The sequence below is a fragment of the Botryllus schlosseri genome, chromosome 13 (assembly GCF_051294905.1).
Source record: "Botryllus schlosseri isolate E-star chromosome 13, Bs_hap1, whole genome shotgun sequence".
Taxonomy (NCBI): domain Eukaryota; kingdom Metazoa; phylum Chordata; class Ascidiacea; order Stolidobranchia; family Styelidae; genus Botryllus; species Botryllus schlosseri.
The window spans coordinates 21831056-21843461 of record NC_137248.1 but is presented as its reverse complement, the minus strand read 5'-3'; the positions used below and the strand labels follow the sequence as shown (position 1 = coordinate 21843461).

The 12406-nt window shown below is 41.6% G+C and overlaps 1 protein-coding gene across 1 annotated transcript in view; it reads left to right on the top strand.

The window, feature by feature from the left end:
* Positions 1–11525, top strand: part of LOC145453297 (uncharacterized) — a 44172-nt gene extending 32647 nt beyond the window's left edge. Inside the window, exons 12-17 of the mRNA XM_080331282.1 lie at positions 4255–4375; positions 4522–4751; positions 5235–5376; positions 6698–6802; positions 9971–10158; positions 11242–11525. Coding sequence (XP_080187408.1) covers positions 4255–4375; positions 4522–4751; positions 5235–5376; positions 6698–6802; positions 9971–10158; positions 11242–11315 — 860 coding nt within the window. The 3' untranslated portion in view covers positions 11316–11525. The remainder of the gene's footprint in view (positions 1–4254; positions 4376–4521; positions 4752–5234; positions 5377–6697; positions 6803–9970; positions 10159–11241) is intronic.
* The last annotated feature ends 881 nt before the right edge of the window (positions 11526–12406 follow it).

Below are 12406 nucleotides of genomic sequence, written 5' to 3'. Positions count from 1 at the left end.
AAAGAATGGTAAGTCTCTCAATCACACTAACCCCCAGACACGCCCAATGGGGTGTTACAGGATGGTCACTATTCTGAGCGGTGTGTAGCTTGGTAAAATCGTCTAGTTGCTTTGGTAATTTCGCATTCAAGTTTTCCGCCTTGGCACGGTAGAAGATTTTTCATGGCGCGCTAAATGATTTGATGTGCATTATCATAATCATGTTTCTTGCAAAAAGTGAAACGAAAGTGTTCAAAATGGAAAAAGCTCGACTGTTTATCTAAATTATTTCATAAATCAACATGAAGTAGGGTCGTTTGGGACATATGTTATTTCTATTCAAAATTTTCTCACAAGTCCCACGTATATAGTCCGTATGTGGCCCGCGGGCCGTAAAATGTCCAGGTCTGCTCTACGCTAATCCACAAGCCTTCGAGGAACATCTAATTTTCAGTGGGTCACAAAACAAAAGTCTACTACATGTGTGCATACCATATGTTTTGTAATCTGTAGGACTTACATTAAAGCTTGTACAAACTACCCATTTAGTTAGTTGATGGTCAGCTAACTAACGGTTTTTGAGTAGTTATAGTTTTAGCTGCTGATTTTGAAAATTGAGTAGTTGTAGTTGTAGTTCTAGTTGAGGATTTTGAAAATCGGACAGTTCTAGCTCTAATTGCGAGTTTTAAAAATTTAGTAGTTTTAGTTCTGATTGCGCTTTTTGAAAATACAATAGTTTGTACAAGTCTGGTAATGGTCCGGCTTGTATTCGAATCATTGCGCATGAACCGACCAGGTGAGATGACTTGAGACTCTGACAGAAGCCAAGGCGGACATTTCATTGGAACTTCTAAGAATAGTAAAGTTACCACATAAGACGTTTTTCGACGATCAGGACTGGTTCTTGAAAATAGGACCAGAAACTGTTACGACTGACGTAAATTAGCATATTCGATGTCTGTTCACACCCAAAGGGCCGAAAAGGGTGGTACACGAAAGTTGACAGACAGATAGACAGACAGACAGTTTTATTGAACAAAATTGCAATAAAAATATAATACATGCTGCAGCGATACGATCCTTAGGGATTCCCGCGGATTATCCCTAGAACAGCGGTTCTCAACCGGGGGTCCGCGGACCCCTAGGGGTCCGCGAAGCACTTTCAGGGGGTCCGCGAGACCTCTAAATTTTTAAAATGGTTCATAACCTAATTGTCATTTTATTTTTTAATTTGAGAAAGCATGAGGCAATTTCTAACCACAACTGCTAAAACCCCATGACTCATATCATCATCATAATCGTCTGACACGGACTGTCGTAGTGTGGAAACTCATTTTCATTGCCAATTTTCCAATAACCTGCTGATACAAACATATTGCTGTTTAAAGACGTTTTGTGGGGGTTTGTGGAAAAAATAAAAATATGGAGATAGTAACGTCAATCAGGGTGACTTCGTAATGTCTGCGAAACCTTCTCGATTTGAAGTTGTCAGTCTCATCAAATTAGTGAACAGTCGCTCGAAATAAAAATTTCCGAAGTATTTCCCTAATTTGTCCCAATGCAAGGAACAGCTTCTTAGAGGTACAGAACTTTAATATACAATTGAATAGTATATTCATATTGAAATGCACCCGAATATTTTCGGATGACACTCGTCATAAATCGGACAATGAACTACCTGCTCTTAAGGCTGATTTTTTTTTATGAACAAGTAGTGTTTCGTTGCTATCAAAGCATTACGCTCTAACCCTGAAATTCATATCACCAGTTATATTGGTATGCAGCCTTGTCTTGTTAATGTTCAATTGTTCATGGTCGAAAATGTTTGCTCGTAAATATATATGTAAACCCGAATAGAACAAGTCGTTTCATGACAGTCTTTCTCTGGTTGGAAAACGTGGATCCATTCTTTGGAGCATAAAATATGTCTATACTTTTAGATTAGGATTTCACTTTGGCGGTAGAAACTATCTGCGGGCCGAATCCGGCCCGCGGTCCGTATGCTGCCGTCCCTGCGCTAGATACTGGACGTGATATGTTCATAAACGATGTGTTTCTTCATTTTGGTGCCATAAATGTTGCGATCACACCAAAAGTATCGTAGGAAGCGTTATGCGTTAATATTGCATTAGCTTCCATCTATCTTCGCGGAAATGGTTTTCGGCACTCCTCGTTCATATCAAAACGAAGACGCGGATTTTCAAGACACGACCACGTACTTCAAGAAATACAGCAGCAAAATTAGCTTGGAAATAATAAAAGTCCACCAATTTCTACATAAATAGTATGATGTTATCTTCAAGAAAAATCATTATTTTGCTGTTTATCACAAGCCTACATTTCATATTTGCACAAGACAGATGAAGGTTGCACCATAATATAGGTAAAATTGAACTAAAACTTGAGGGGGTCCGCGAGGGTCCGTGACGGTCAAAAGGGGTCCGCGAAGCCAGAAAGGTTGAGAACCACTGCCCTAGAACGTATAATCATATCGCGGTCATAAATCCTACGTGCCGACGTGCACATCTTCCTACGTCCATACTTGCATGCATTGTTTGGATTGAAACATTGTACTCGATTGACACCGCGGTATCAATCTAATTGTCCTCAGTCTAAGGCAGCGGTTCTCAACCTTTTTTGACACGCGCCCCCCTTGACGAAGGTCAAAAAATCGCGCCCCCTGACCCCCCTTACATTTATCGTCATGTCAAAAAGAGCACATCATCTAATACAGAGGTGGGCAACCTTTTGGTTAATCATGACCGCATTTCGATTACTTATGTAGCTTGAGGCCGCGTTCCAGGGCATAGCCGCAATGATCGGTCAGGACGCAAAATACCTCTGGTAAACTGTCCATATCCATTCCCGGTGAACTCCGGACTATTCTGCTTTTCACAACGGCCTATTGTACGCACCGCAATCGCGAGTAGCAAAGTTATGAACAGTTGCTGGGAGTGCAGAGCGCGAAAATTGTTCAGACTCGCGAATGAATTGTTATTTCTTGACGATTGGCATTCCGGCTCAGATTAAGAAGGGCACGACTGTTTTAGAATTGAAAAATGAAGTCTTGTTGAATTGCGCGGAGTGCGAAGAAAATTTCAAGATTAAATTAAATCTCTCGAAAATTCGAGAGTGAATTCGTAATTGCAAACGGCCGCCAACACATACTAATTGAATCAGGCGTCGCCGGCCGCACAAATATATTGCATCTAAGTCTGTCTTAGGCAGTGCAGTTCGCCAGCTATAACAGCAGCTACCTAGCGCACCGAGAATTAGGCTACTGCCAAAGCTATAAAGTAATGAATGACTTGCACGTAGGAATTGCTCTAAATCTTCAAAGAATATCAAAAAATTGCTCGGATGAAGTTGAAGTCAGCCTATACTCCGTTGAGCGCGGCTGCTGGAGTTTGAGTTTGTCAAGCTTTCTAGAATACGAAATAAGTTTAATCTTCAACAATCGTTATTCCAGAATGGTTGTGAAACACATGTTTAGTCACAATTCTCGATTCTGACGCAGGTTGTTGTATTTCACCACTACACGCGCTTGATTCATTTGAAATCGGACACGATATTTGTCGTGTATTTGATAGAGTCGTATTGTTGTAGTTAGGGTTACACTTGGATTTGAGGTGTATTTAATTGGAGAATATGGTGTTATTAAGAATTTGGTATAAATAATTTGGTCAGTTGTTTTATTGGTGGAAATTTGCCTCACCCAAGAAGACGCGTGTTTGGCATACAATCGAACCGTGAAACAGATGGCCGTGCAACGTGGTTGTGTACCCAGAATTCAAAATTCTGCTGTTTTACACATAGTACGATAACACCCTTCCAGTGCGTGAAAATAAGTTATATACATCTATCCTTATTTAGATATATCCCGGAGTGTATCGGATTCTCTCTCCATATGCCACCCCAAGAAATCCCGCAAAGGTGCTTCAAGTAGACATAACCCGCTACACTCCTAGGGTGTAGTTCCATAAGGGTTCGTATGTTTGACTCATTCTCACCGGTTGGGGCGGTGTGAAAGCTAAATTTGGTACCTGCAAGTGGCGTTAACCTGATTTAATCCCCACACGATGGTGGAAATCAGATAGATATACCCATTTCCACCCAGGTATCTGCAGTGTAGGGTACACTTTACGCATATATAATCTGTTCATATAGTCATGGTTCATATCAACGTTCAAAAACTATTTAGCGATAAGGGCATGCTGATGGCTACGAGCTGAGATATGCTATGTTATGCAGTGTAATGTATCATGTCATTTCTAGATGACCCATACGTCAAGACGTTAATCCGTCACGGGAAGGAGCTGCTTCAATTTGCCGAAAAATATCGTGGAGTATATCACATGTCTATTAGAGCCGCTGCAAACTACTATCCATCTTCGGGGTATGTGCACAAGCTAGCTGCTAGGGCTACCCTATTGCAGAATGCAAATTCCGGACAGCGCATCCTATAGATCCTATAGATAGATTGTGTTTTCGGAAAGTTGTGTGCGCTGTTTTTACATACCGGAGTCTATATTTTCATTCTAGCTACGAAGACGAGCTGGCGTGGGCCGCAATATGGCTGCATATCGCAACAGGCGAAGAAATTTACTTGGCTCGGGCGAAAACGAACTATTTCAAATATTCGCTTTTCAAACAAGAAACAGAATTTTCATGGGATAGAAAAGCAGTCGGCGTTCAACTATTGCTGACGAAATACACGAATTTTCGCACCTATTTCACGCCCGTCATTAAGTTCTGTGATTCGGTCATGCCGGGTAGGTCTTTTAGCCAAATACCAGTCGAAATATTCCAATTCACACGAGTGTTTTCACGTAAGTAACATTGTATTCGATCACTCAAGACAGACTCCGACTAGATAATTCTAGTTGTCTATAAATTGGACTATAATTGAAGCGATATTTGTGAAACGTTTCTATGCTCTAATTTTAATTCCAATCTATATTCTGGTTTTCTTGGAAATGCCACAGGAAGACTGTATTGTACGTCACCGGCCTAACTTGGTGTCGTACATTTACCATTCACATCTTTAATTATAATTCGGAATTTAATTAAATTCTCAAGTTTCTGCAAATTCAATAATTATAATCTAATTTGAGAAAACATCCTTAGCCTTATCATTACAATTATTATCTCATTTTGAAATACCGAAAAATATCTATTTGTGCGACTCTGCACCAATGGGTATTTACATAATCGTATAATCGTACTATGCATTCCATGACTTATGGTTCTTGCAGACGGAATGACGAAATACACGCCAGCTGGCTTGTTGTACATCTCGGAATGGGGCCCGATTCGACACGCATGCAACGCGGGGTTCATATGCATGACCGCATCCAAAATCAAGTTTTTATCGAGCACCAAGCAAAGGAAGTACAGGTGAGATTAGAATTAGGCTCCTTATAGTGTCAATATAGAGTAGTCGTTCTCAAACTTGTGGGGGGGGGCATCTGAAGGAGGGCGCGAAGTCGCCGGAGAGACATGAAGTTTGTGAACTCAGAATTAGTTTACTTTATGCTGAAACTTCCTAGTGTCAACAACGGAAATAATCCTAGTAATATTGCGATTTAGCTTAAGGTCGAGTACGTTTGAGCCATGCCCAAACCAGGAAATAATAGGCAATAGACATCAAAATCGCCAAAATATGTGTTCGCTACGTGCTACCACTGCACATGATTACTTTTGACAATATATGCAACTGAAAGTTTATTCGCGCTACGTGCGATTTGTTTCTAGCTTATAATTGTTGGTATGTGTGTAGTCCATGATTTCATATTCGAGAGGTCTCTCCACAGAGACAACCTTCCATGCTATCAAGCTATGTGTTGGGATTGCAAACATTCTGGTTGCTCATTTAATATTTTTGACATTGCTATGTGGGCGCGAAAATTCTCACCATCATCAAAGGACATGTCTGATATAGAGTGTCATAAATGGTGAGGCATAAAAATAGCTATTCATTGGAAATAGCAGGGTAGTGCTTAGCTTGTGTTCGTAATAGTGTCATTCTATGTCAGGGTTCGAGTCATTTAGATTGTGCTTGGGTTTCGTTCAAGGTTCGGCTGAGCCTGGAGTATTCTGAATGACTCGTTATTAGGTCTGTGGAGAATGATTCGAGTGATGGAATCTGAACCAAGTATAATAATTTGAATGATTTGACTCTCAAGTAATGAGAGGTCATCCTTTCGAGTACTGAAATGATACGCTCTTTGCCACATAGTGTCGATACCATTTTCAACTTTGGAAGCCTTGCAACCACTGTTGCCTCAAAGATGCGCGCGTGCGTAATTGCGCAGTGCTGACATGGCCTCTGCACACAGAAAATCTAAAAGCTGCGCTGGGAACATTGCTTGAAACTTCGATTGCTCGTATCGGAGCATACGCAGCAACATATTACGCATCATATCGTATCTGTGAAGTCATGATCAATACCCCACAACATGAGCACAAAGTGCAATGAAATTGGCATGGTGGAAAATAGATATATTTATTGTGATGAAGGAATGGTACTATGTTCGTTGCGTCAATCGCACATGCTTGAATTTGACCTTTCCACATCCTTCATACTGCTTTGACGTCATAATGCTCAACTCCAAATCTCTATCATGATGCTAGCTATTATGACATTGGCGGTTTAGAACTCGCTGTATTGACACTAATATTATTATTTACTGACACTGCATACAAATTATATCGACAGAAAATTTGGTGAAGATCAAATCGACTACGTACTCGGAAAAACTGGAAAGAGTTTCGTCATAGGATTTGGAGCGACATATCCAACCCAACCGCATCACAGAGCAAGGTGAAATTTAGATTTAGTTTGTTGTCGTGGTTACCAGTGGAACTACATTCGTCTATGTGAGCAAAAAGACCTACACTCTAGACCAGTGGTTCTCAACCTTTTTGACCTCGCGGACCGGTAAAATTTCAAAAAATGTCTGGCGGACCGGTGAACTTGCAAAATTGCAATGAAGCTAATATGTAAAGTATGCTACCGTTTCTTTGCAATTATATGGTGCTAGAGCAGTGGTTCCCAACCTTTTTGTCTTCATTCCCCACTTCAGATTTATTCCGAGCCTTCATTCCCCACCAGTACCGAAACAACACTTCGTCAGCCCCGCCCAAAATACGTTGATCGTGGGCCCCCACAGGGTGATAAACCTAACTTTGAGCTACATTGAGTATACTGTTGAGTGCGTGGCCCCTTTGGAACGCGCGAAGCGCGAAAAATTTAGATATTTCATTTTTGAATCGGTAAATATGATCGGGAATTGCATCGCCCAAACTAAAATGCACACTCGATTTCAAATTGGTATTGCTTTACTGGCAAATAATTTTTCCCGGCAAGATGGCATTTGACCCGTGTAGTTCAGATCGCCAGGACAGGAACATTCGGCGCCAGTCATTTAGCCGCCCATAGACAATTAAACACATATGTATATTGTATATTGCATATATATCGAAGTTTTCAGACACCATAAGGCCATTCCTTCTCGGCCAAGGTCTTCTCGCTGCTGATCGCTCTGGCACACTTCTCGGAGTTGCATGTTACGTGGCCTTATTGGTGCGTCGTCGCGCAGTAATGGCCGACACCGAAGTGTCCATTTCTATAGATTCTACGTATTTTTGTTGGGGAAGGGTTACCAAATAATCATATATTCGGCAATATTAAATCGCGCACCCAGCGCGAAAACTTTTTGATAAAGTGGCATAAATTTCAAAAAAATACTTTAATTTATGGTAATTCACGAAATAATTTTTGGCCTCTTCGAGCTCGCCCCCCCCCCACGCCAATTGGGGTGTTTGGGGTGCGGCAGTTACGGTCCTGCTCTTCCCCCTATACCCAGCACTTTTGCCATCACAGAGCAGCTATCTGCTGGTTTGACTGCACAAGACACACAACCACACCCTTACGCAAGACAATCGCCTCAAACTGCAACATAAAACGTATTGTGAACCGATACCAGTAGCGCTCAAAATTTCGCAAAAGCGGTATTTCACGTCAAACTAGTCATGCTGGATGCGTTTGTGACGCCATGATTGGCCACCTAGAGGTAAAAGTGAGGTTTTGTGAACAACACGCAAAATCATTTTCGATACATACATTCCAGAGCAGTTAACTGGTAACGGCAATTGCGCATGTGTCTCCGTGAATATGTAGACTGTCCTGTATATAATTTTGAACAAATGCGTCTATTCCCCACCAAAAATCCTCGAATTCCCCACCGTTTCGGAACCAATGTGCTAGAGAGTGACATTTAGAGGGTTTTGATCGTGTTTAATTATATTCATGATAGCATCCATGTGATTTTATGGTAGTGAGTCTGCCGAGTCGAGCTAAAATTGCTTTATCCAGATAAACGTGCTACCGCCGAGAGTCCTTTACAGTCTTTCGCGTTGAAGGCCGTGGGCTTAACCGACCACGCCAACTCTAATAATATTCTTCTCTTTGATGATATCGAGAGAAGAAGCGTATCGGAGTCGAACCAAGCGCCTTGTCGTGCAACATTGCCCACTGCCACCAGACGCAGGCTACTCTGGCAACTACCTATACGAATACAATGCGTGCCGCAAGAAAACACATTACAGCAGCTATACCGGCCATCCGCAAATCCTGGCCGAAAAAGCACTTCGTCAGCCCACCCCTAAAAACGCTCGTCTTGGGCCCCCACAGGGCGATAAGTCAAACTTCCGGTGGCTTCACCCCCAGTCCCTACCGTTAGGTGGATGTTTTCACCTGTACTTGTGAGCACATCCATTTTACTCAGCGTAAGCAGAGAGTTTACGTAGCTTTAATCGCGCCAATAATGAGAATTTTCGATCATTCACGAGTGAAGCGGTTTTCTCGCAGCCGAATTTTTGGCCCACCTTTCGGAGACCTATATGGTAACCTAAGCTTCATTATGTGTTGGCACGCCGCGGCGTCGTAATGGCTGACGCCGAAATACCTATAAATCTTTCCGTATTTCTCAGTGAAGGTCACCTAAGAAGCAAGACTTTTAGCGCGAAAGTTTCAAATAAATACGAATATATAATATATCATAAATATGATTTATGTTCATTTGCGAAATAATTTTGGGCCCTATTCAAGCTTGGCCCCTCTCCAATTGGGCGGTTTGGGGCGTCCCCGTTACGGTCCTGCACAAAATGGATGAATCAAAAACCAATGATCAAACTGCGCTGTTTAGCGATGAGTCGGCTCGTATCTGTTCTGTGTAGCCTAGGCCTACTTGTCACTCGCATGTCGTTAAATGACACGTCTTGAACTTTAAGTCAAAACGAACATGTTTCCAGCCCTAATGTTACCTCACGAAGTTCACGACGTTATGAATCAGTTTAAAATTTGCTGTTTTATTTATTTTATCAATGAACAAGCCTTCAACATTGCATCTTGAAATTGAAGTATAAAATTGAAATATGCCTGCGGACCGGCAGGAATGTCGTCGCAGACCGGCGGTTGAGAACCACTAGAGTCTAGACCAGTGGTTCTCAAACTTTTTCAGGCATGCCCCCCTTTATGACAGTGAACATTTCGCGCCCCTCTAATCGACATATCACAAAATGCAAAACGGATAGTTTGATGGCATGGTTGGTTATGACTGTTGATGGGAGAAGTCTCAAATATGAAATTCATACTATGTACAGAGTAATAACTATGTATTATGGGTAAATCGCGCGAAGTGCGAAAAAAAGTCAGTTCAACCCAGCTTCGCGCCCCCCTTCAGCTGCTTTCACGCCCCTCCCCCCAGTTTGAGAATCACTGCTATAAACGAAAATATTGTGTAAATATATATACCCATGGCACACGAAACCAGAACCTACCTCAGACGTAAGTACTACTTTAATCCACATTATGCAGGCACGTAGGAACGTAGGAAGGTTTGCACTAAGGCCGGTGTGAATGTGAGCTTCGCAAAAGCACTCTTTCATAACAAATCCAGCCGAATTTACTAATCATATTGTTGTTCAGTTCCTGTAGCATTGTCGGTACGTGCGGGAAAAAGGACTATCTGTCATCCAGTAGGAATCCTCAAGCTCTCGTAGGGGCTGTGGTTGGAGGCCCGAGCGAGAGAGATGTTTGGATGGACGACAGAACAAACGCAATGACGAATTCTGTGTCAATCGATTTCAATTCGGCATTGCAATCAGCAGTTGCCGGTAAGATTTTAGTAGACACACAGTGGCAGTAAACATACCGTACCAGTGGGCAGTGGCAGTGTCAAATTTCTGCTACATTTTCCTTTGCATCACTTTCACGCAGTGGTTCCCAAACAAACTTTTTTGGCTTGTGGCACAATAGCAAAATTATAAAACGCTCGCGGCATACTTGCAGAAAAGTTTCTTTCCGGGAAAAAACGGGAATCTCGCATATCAATGACGAGCTGATCTTCTGTAGAAAGATCGCTTGATTCATTCAGGGATATGTATCACTGACTCATTGCTTCCAAATGGACTATAACTAATCATCTTGGAGTGTGAACAACAAATCATGAAATGTAGTCCAAGTTGCAAGTTGAAGTCCAGGCAGTGTGCTCTGGTTTTACGGAGTAACTTTCTGTTGCAGTCGATTTACCAGGAGCGTGAAACGTATAGATTATTATCTTCGCCACATAACAGCCCAAATATAACGTGAAATTAGCCTACTCGACGGAAATGCTGCGATTGGATTCATTGTAATGATCACGTGTGCTTATTTATCAGCTATGAAGCAGTTAGACCGCTTATAAGTAGCATATCCTCGCCTGCGTGCCTTGTTTTAAATATTCACGAACTTTCCTTTCCAAAATTACAAAAAAAGATTCGCGGTACACCTGAGGATCTGCGGCGGCACACTAATGACTCGAGTCATCACAACCCTGGCTGTGATTCCGTAGTAGGACTACGAATATTTAAATCAGTGCTTCACAAACTTTTTTGGCTTGAGTCACACCAGAAAAAGGTGAAACGCTCGCGGTACACTAACAAAAAAGTTGCCGAAAATATATATTCTCGTGGTAATGTCTATACTTGTTGATAGATGCAAGTATATATTCGACTGAAACGTTGTTGACAGACACAGTCAAAACGAAATGAAAATATGTTCGTATGCCTATTAACTACTTTCCGTACTCGCTTACAGTAAATCCTGAGAATTATTGTGGAACTGTAAGTTGAAGTTCAGATAATGTGCTCATGATTTGCGGCACGATTTTTTAATTTATGAGTCGGTAATATTCTAACGACGCACCTTCTATATTACAGTTCTCCGTCAATTCCAAATTGAATACAAGGCGTGGTTCGAAAGCCAGTGGAGGCAAAAAGAAAACGGACAATAAGTTACCCGCGCTATTCACTAGCATGCGCCGGTTATTAGCTTTCCGCATTATTTGTTAGGTTATCACCAGATCATCTTGGTTTTCTGACATAAGTACTTCACTGATTATCGGTAGCTGCCTGTTAAATTCGATATCAGTTGTTGTGAATTACGTTCCGCGACGTCATTTTTTCAGTATGCTTCCTTTTGTAATTACATTTTCATATGCAAACCTACGATCCAACAGGTCATGATCCAACCCGAAATAGTGAATTTTGCTTAACCGCGAGGAGTCGCACTCGGACGTACGATTGAAACTTTTTTTTTGTTTTTAACACCTGAAATATCGTAGCAAGCACAGATTATGGCAGATCAATATCCCTATTTACTATAGTTCGTGTGTAAAGTGCATGTACTCGTCGAAAATATTGGTAAATAACAACGGAGAATGCATCCCACAGAATTAACTGTAACAATGGCTGCGATTCTGATTCACCGCACTGTGTTTGTACTTTGTAGTAGGTCGATCGCCCCAGCTAACACCACTTATATATTCAGCGATCTATAGGATGCGCAATTTTAAACAGTTTAACCTACTGGTAAATATCGACAAGTGGCGGCTAGAGGGGCTAAAACAAAATACAGCCGCGATTACACTCGTCTTGTGAAAACAATTCGAAGCTAGTTTCAATTCCCAAAGGAATATTATGAGATATATTTGATGCGAGTCTTACCAAAAGTCAAATATACGAAAAATACAAGCTCTTTCTCTTTTTCCGAGAAATGCCGCGGAAAATATACAAAGCGACTTTCTGAAAATATTATCAATGATCTTTCATCAATGTAATAATCAAATCTCGGGGCGAAATAGGTTTTAGTTGTATTGGGATCTCATGAAGCCAGTTCTTCCATACGGCCGCCATAGCTCAGTGGCTGAGGGCACCAATCGTGCCTGCCGCACCAACTCCCACTTTGCGGTGGGGGCGAGGTCGAAGGCACCCCAAATTACATCATGATTAATACGAAGTCAAGAATTTTAGTACAGCTTTATGGAACTTGAAATTTTTCATCGCCCTTGTCGCCATTTACTGTCGTGGATATCTTCGGTTGAAT